This window comes from Thamnophis sirtalis, unplaced genomic scaffold (assembly GCF_051295495.1).
Source record: "Thamnophis sirtalis isolate CommonGarterSnake01/CBP01778 unplaced genomic scaffold, rThaSir2_p1.2 scaffold_4, whole genome shotgun sequence".
Taxonomy (NCBI): Eukaryota; Metazoa; Chordata; class Lepidosauria; order Squamata; family Natricidae; genus Thamnophis; species Thamnophis sirtalis.
In genome coordinates, this window is record NW_028261384.1 from 121,418,997 (window position 1) to 121,425,300 (window position 6,304).

The following is a 6,304-nucleotide window of genomic DNA, read 5'->3' on the forward strand; positions in this document are numbered from 1 at the left end:
ACGAGGCATGTTATATCTAAAAAATAATTAGACAAAATACCCAAACAGCCATTGTTATTCTAGGGTTAATCTGAGTGGAAGCACAGATTAAAGTTTTATAGAACTAGGGCTTTAAAAGTTTCTACCGTCAGCCTTTGCCTTAGTAACTATTTTTAATGTTAATCCACTTCCCTGTGTAACTCAAGATGTAGGTTCATGCACACACCTTGCCAATTCTTCTATCATGACACAAAGGAGGACACACAGTGAGATAACTTTGGAAATAAAATGAACCTTCGTATAATACACAAACCTGAATCATACAGAGATTTATTTTCTTCCTGAGGATGTTTCCCTGCATGTCCTCATTTCCTGCAATAGCTAGGTGTGTATCCACTATGAAAATAAATTAAATTCAAAGTCTTGTTGAGATATTCATGTCATTACAGAATCCAGGAATACCTGCTGGTACTCTTTCCCAATTGTTTATAATTTTTTTAATGTATTGGTTTATTATGAATGATAATGGTGGTTAGACCAGTGGTTAGAATGCAGTATTGCAGGTTAACTCTGCCGACTGCCAGCAGTTCAATCCTGACTAGCACAAAGTTGACTCAGCCTTCCAGGATCCAGATTGTGGGGACAATATGCTAACTGTGTAAACTGCTTAGGGAGAATCATTATGAAGCAGTATATAAGTCCAAATGCTATTGCTATTTGCTGGATTTATACTTTGTCTTTTTTCCAGTAACTCAAATTTATTTTTGTAGTACATGTAATCCTTGCCTTACAACCACAACTAGGAACAACAGAATTTCCATTCCATAAGCAAGACCGTTGTTAAACGTACCTGATTTTACAACCCGTTTGGCCATAGTTGTTAAGCAGATCGCTGCATTTGTTAAGTGAATCATTAACTAAATTTGATTTTTATCAGAAGTCAGCTGGGAAGGATACAAATAGCAACAGTAATATCAGCATTTAGACTTATATACTGCTTCACAGAGCTTTACAGCCCTCTCTCTAAGTGGTTTACAGAGTCAGCATATTGCGCCCAGTGATCATGGTCAGGGAGAGAGACAGACAGAGACAGACAGAGACAAAGAGAGAGGTAGGGAGACACACACCAACACCCACAGACACACAGACACACAGACACACACATAATACACATACACAGAGAAAGTGAGACACAGAGAAAAGGAGACAGATAGAGAGAAAGCGAGATACAGAGAGAAAGTGACACAAACACACACAGAGAGAGACAGAAAGAGAGACAGACAGAGAGAGAGAGAGAGAAAGCGAGAGAAAGAGACACACACACAGATACACACACAGAGAGAAAGTGAGACACAGAGAAAAAGAGAGAGAGAGAAAGCGAGACACAGAGAGAAAGTGACACACACACACACACACACACACACAGAGTTTTGTTGACAAAGCAGTGATTTAAACATAGTTTCCTTGTTTCAGTCCAACATCTTAGCTTCTATCCCACATTGATTCTCTTAGCCTAAGGAATACCATTTTTTTAAATAAACATACACATTTAAGGACCTTCACATGTTTTCCTTTCTTATTAGGTTTATTTATCCAGAACATTCCAAAATTTAACACTTCTAGTAAAAAAAAAAAAAAAATCTAGCCATTCATATATTTTAAGCCTCAGTTGTGGATTTTTTTTTAATACCTCATGAAAGAAGATGGAAGATGGCAAGGAAAGAACAAGGAATACTATTCTTAAAAATTTAGAACTTGAAAAGGCAAGTTTTTGGGGCGGCTAGTAGAAGAAACTTTTTTTGGGGAGGGGGGGGCACTCTTCACACATTATCACTGCCGGCACCGGCAAATCTTCATGAGTCTTAAGAGGAGGCAGGACAAGCAAACAACCACGTTCATAATAGCCGTGAAGATCAATCCCCACAAGGCTACCTGCTTGTCTACTTGGCCCAGCATGACACACTCAAGAATTGGGGGACAGGCCCTTCCCTCGAGAAGACACCGGAAGGTCAAGTCAGACACCAACGGAATCTGCAGAGCAATTACAACCCAGAGGAAAACCAGCTCCATTACCAGGAGAAGAATCACCAGGCAACCAAAGGCTGCTACGTGCCAGGTAGACGGAGGAGACGTCTTGGCATCCAAGGGAGCTGCGTTCTTTTCTAAGATGGCTTCATTGTGGGATGAGTGAGATGCTGCAGCCATCATGGTGCCATAATTGGGGCCATCAGGGTTGCCTTGCTCTTCCTCTCCTGCGCTTGCAGCTTTTTTCTGGTGCTCGGATACAATCTTTATCAGCCCCATAAGCCCCACAGGGAAGAGGCCGAACAGGAAACCAAGGCCCCACGCCGAAGAGACGGGAGAAGAGAAGTGCTGGTTGAAGCAGAGAGCTTGACAGAAAGGCTGAAGATGTTCCTCCATTGTTGTCTTCGTCCAGTTACAGACCAGGTCTGTCTTGGCAGAGGACCAGGGGTCATTGGCTAGAAGGAGGGCCACCAGGCGTAGGCCCAAGAGGAGGTACCATGGGGCCAGGCCAAGACCTTCCGATTTTCCTCCAGGGAGCATCATCGTTGGCTGAAAGAGTCGGGCCAGACCGGTAATCAAAGCTGCCATCTATGGAGACAAGGGAAGGGGTAAGAGAGAGATAAGTCTCATTAAGAAAATCGTTTCTCCTTCCTTCCTTCCTTCCTTCCTCCATCCCTCCCTCTCTCCCTCCCTCTATCCCTTAGTCCCATTCTCTTTTCCTTCCTTCCTTCCTTCCTTCCTCCCTCCCTCCCTCCCTCCCTCCCTCCCCCCCTTTCTTCCACTCCTTCCTTCGTCCCACTCTCCCTCCCTTCCAGTGGTGGGTTCCTACTGCTTTGGACTGGTTTGACCGAACCGGTAGTGGTTTGGCAGCCTGGGTTGTTGGAACCAGCAATGACCCAGGCCTGTCACACCCCTGAACTGGTTCTGTGGGTGGCACAGTAGTCTCCACCATCTTGTTTTTTGCTTCTGTGCATGCACAGAGCAATTTTTATTGCACTGTGCATGCGTGCGCAGCGCACTCACAAGCGAACTGCCAGTAGTGACTGCTGGACTCCACCTTCCTTCCTTCCATACTTCTTTCCTTTCCTTCTTTCCTCCCTCCCTTCTATCCATCTATCCATCCACTCCTTCCTTCCTTCTCTCCTTTCCTCCCTCCCTCCCTTCCATCTACCCTTCCTTCCATTCTTCTCATTCTACTTTTGGTCAGATGGAAATCATTTCACTGTGATTGGCTAAGTCTTCCTTCTTCCTTCTTCCTTCTTCCTTCTTCCTTCTTCCTTCTTCCTTCTTCCTTCCTTCCTTCCTTCCTTCCTTCCTCCCTCCCTCCCTCCCTCCCTCTTCCATAGATTCCCAAGTATGCAAGTATGACAGTGCTCAAGAGAGAGAGGTAACTATAAAACAATTTTTTATGCGTTGATTCCAAACTGTTCACATGGGATTGGGAGGTGGAAGCCTTGTTTATGTGTGAAAATGGCCACACTCTCCCTGAACAGAGAATGAAGAGATTGTAGCATTTGGTGTCTTGCAGACTATTTTTTCACTCAAGAGATGAGGTTCTTACTAAGTTACAAATTAGGATCAAGGTTAAAAGAGGGAGGGAGAAAACTAAATGAAGCAAAACAAGAGAAGAGGAGAATTGACAGGGTTCATTCAAGCCCCTGCTTGTCCTTTAGTAGCTGTTTTTTCTCTTCCAGGATTTCTGTTCCTCAAGTAACTGAGGCACAAATCCAACAAGTGGTATTTTTCCAAATATTTGGAAAATATATCCCAGCAAAATTCTTCCAAAGTTCTGAGGGAGGGAGAGAGGGAGGGAGGGAAGGAAGGAAGGAAGGAGGGAGGGAGGGAGGTGGGGAAGAAAGGAGGGAGGGAAGGAAGAAAGAAGGAAGGAGCCAATCAAACTCAACCAATTTTTATCAACTGACCAAAAGTAGAGCAGGAAGAATATTATCCAATCACTGCACTATCCCTCCAGTGTAAAATTTAAAAAATCCCCCACAAATCCTTCTCTACACACAAAAAAATAACCCAAATTGTTAGTCCTTCCTTAAACACCACTTTTTTCAGGGTTTGGGTCTCTCTGTGTTTGTCGGGTAGTTTCCAAAAAGATCTGAGAGTCTAGGTAGTATGAGAAGAAGTTATCTGAGGGAAAGTTAATGATAAAATGTGTAAATAAAAATATCAAAATCTCAGCAAAGGTTTGTTCCTCTGTTGCATTAAAACTGTCTAAAATTAGCAAAGATAAACTATTTATTTATGACTAGAGACCAAACCATGAAAAATGTACTAGAGGAAGCAGGTGATACAGGAAGATTAGTGGTAATATTCTAACAGGTTTATACAGGTATACATGTATACAATTTATAACCAAATTGAGCCCATAATTTCCGTTGCTAAACAGGACAGTTGTTGAGTAAATTTTGCCCTATTTGCCACGACTGCAATGATTCGCTTAACAAGAAAAGTTGTGAAACGGGGCAAAACTCAATTAACAATTAACAGTAACAGAATTTGAAGGGACCTTGGAGGTCATCTAGTCCAATCCCCTGCTCATGCAGGAGATCTATACTAGGGATTCGAACCGTCAAACTGCCGACCCTTCTGATCGACAAGCTCAGCACCTTAACCACTGAGCCATGTGGCCAGGCTGTCCTGCTTAGCAACAGAATTGTCCTGCTTAGCAACAGAATAGGGGATGCGGCAGAAGGTCGGCAATTCAGCAGTTCAAATCCGTAGTGCTGCATAACAGACTGAACTCCCATTACTTGCCCCAGCTTCTGCCACATAAAAAATGCAAGTAGAAAAATAGGGACCACCTTTGGTGGGAAGGTAACAGCGTGCCGCGCGCCTTTGGCATTTAGTCATGCCAGCCACATGACCACGGAGACATCTTTGGATAGTGCTGGCTCTTCAGCTTTGAAACAGAGATGAGCATCGTCCCCTAGAGTCGGGAACGACTAGCACATATGTGCGAGGGGAACCTTTACCTTTACCTAGCAACAGAAATCTTTGGCTCTGTTGTGACAATCAGTTTTTTAGCTGCCAAATTTGCTGGATTTTACATCTTCCACATGAAAAAAAAAAACTTTCTCCACATTTATACTGCCTTTTCCTTCCTTACCTCAAATAATAGTAAATAAAGAGCTTTAGGTAGACTGGTAGAACCAGGAGCTGTTTACGTGGAAGGACCCAAAATGCAAACAATTGCAACTTTTCAATTTTAATGAATCCTTTCCCCTTCTCCTCCTCTTCCTTCACCCCTTTTCTAAGACAAAGGAAATGAAAATACAAGAGGATTGCAAGTAGTCTAGACTTGTTTCCCCACTAAAGAGAAAAAGCAATAGAAAGGAGAAAAGCAGCCACTTTGCAAAGTTAAAACTTGGAGCAGGATTTAGGAGACAATCCAGAACACAAAGTGGGCTTTTTCATTGGTTTGTGAATAATCTCAAAATTCACAATTTTGCACCTAAGCAACCCAACTTTCTTACCTTCAACCCATTCGACCAAGAGAGGGACTCTGGGTCAGCAATGATTCCCTTGGATTAAAGCGTGCATGTGAAACATTTCTCTTTACCGTCCCTCCTTCCAGTCCCCTCCTTCTTTTCATCTGCTTTTGTATCCTGTGTCCAACAATTCTCTTAATATTCATCAGAACATTCTACATTGTGAAATTCCCTCCCTGTGGAGCACCAGAGTTTTTACCTTTACTTTTTATCTTTACTCTGTTCTCGGTGTCTTTCCTTCCACCTTCTTAGACTTCTTCACTTTGTTGGGTCGGCCATCTGTCTGGTACTTCAAGATAGGAAGAGTATTTATATTTGTTCCTGATTATCCGAATTAGGATGTGCCGCTTAGCGAGAAGTGGAAAGCTGAACTGAAACTCGCTTCTCACGAGTAAGAATAGCTGCTCTCCCCATCCATCCAGCTGCACACTGGAGGTTGCCACTTCCCCACAAAGAGACGTGAACAAAGAACAATGCAACTTCATTCATTGGACGCCCTCTTCTCTTGTGGGCTTTTATGTGCTGTGTTTTTTTTTCATCAATGGCCTTCCCATGTCCAGCCCAGGAATGGAAGGAATGAGCTAAGACCCTGGAGAGTCTGTTTTCCTCCCTTTTGCAGATGCTTCCCAGGAATGGATTCAAAACAAGCCTCTAACAAAAGCAGAGATGGGTCAGGTTTCACAGAATAATGGCTACAAATCAGATTCGGCCCGTGATATAAGTACGTCTCCTTCTCTTGAACTAAAGGTGAGTTCAACAGAGTAAGAGAATAACTGCGTTGGAAGGGACCTTGGAGGTCT

At 43.2% G+C, this 6,304-nt stretch overlaps 1 protein-coding gene across 1 annotated transcript; it reads right to left on the reverse strand.

The window, feature by feature from the left end:
* Positions 1-1,642: 1,642 nt before the first annotated feature.
* LOC106543304 (uncharacterized) lies at positions 1,643-5,910 on the reverse strand. Its single transcript, XM_014059277.2, has 2 exons — positions 5,704-5,910; positions 1,643-2,592 (listed from the first exon to the last, which is right to left on the reverse strand). Exon 2 carries the CDS (start codon positions 2,590-2,592, stop codon positions 1,810-1,812), a length of 783 nt encoding a protein of 260 aa, XP_013914752.2. The 5' UTR covers positions 5,704-5,910; the 3' UTR covers positions 1,643-1,809.
* Positions 5,911-6,304: the final 394 nt, after the last annotated feature.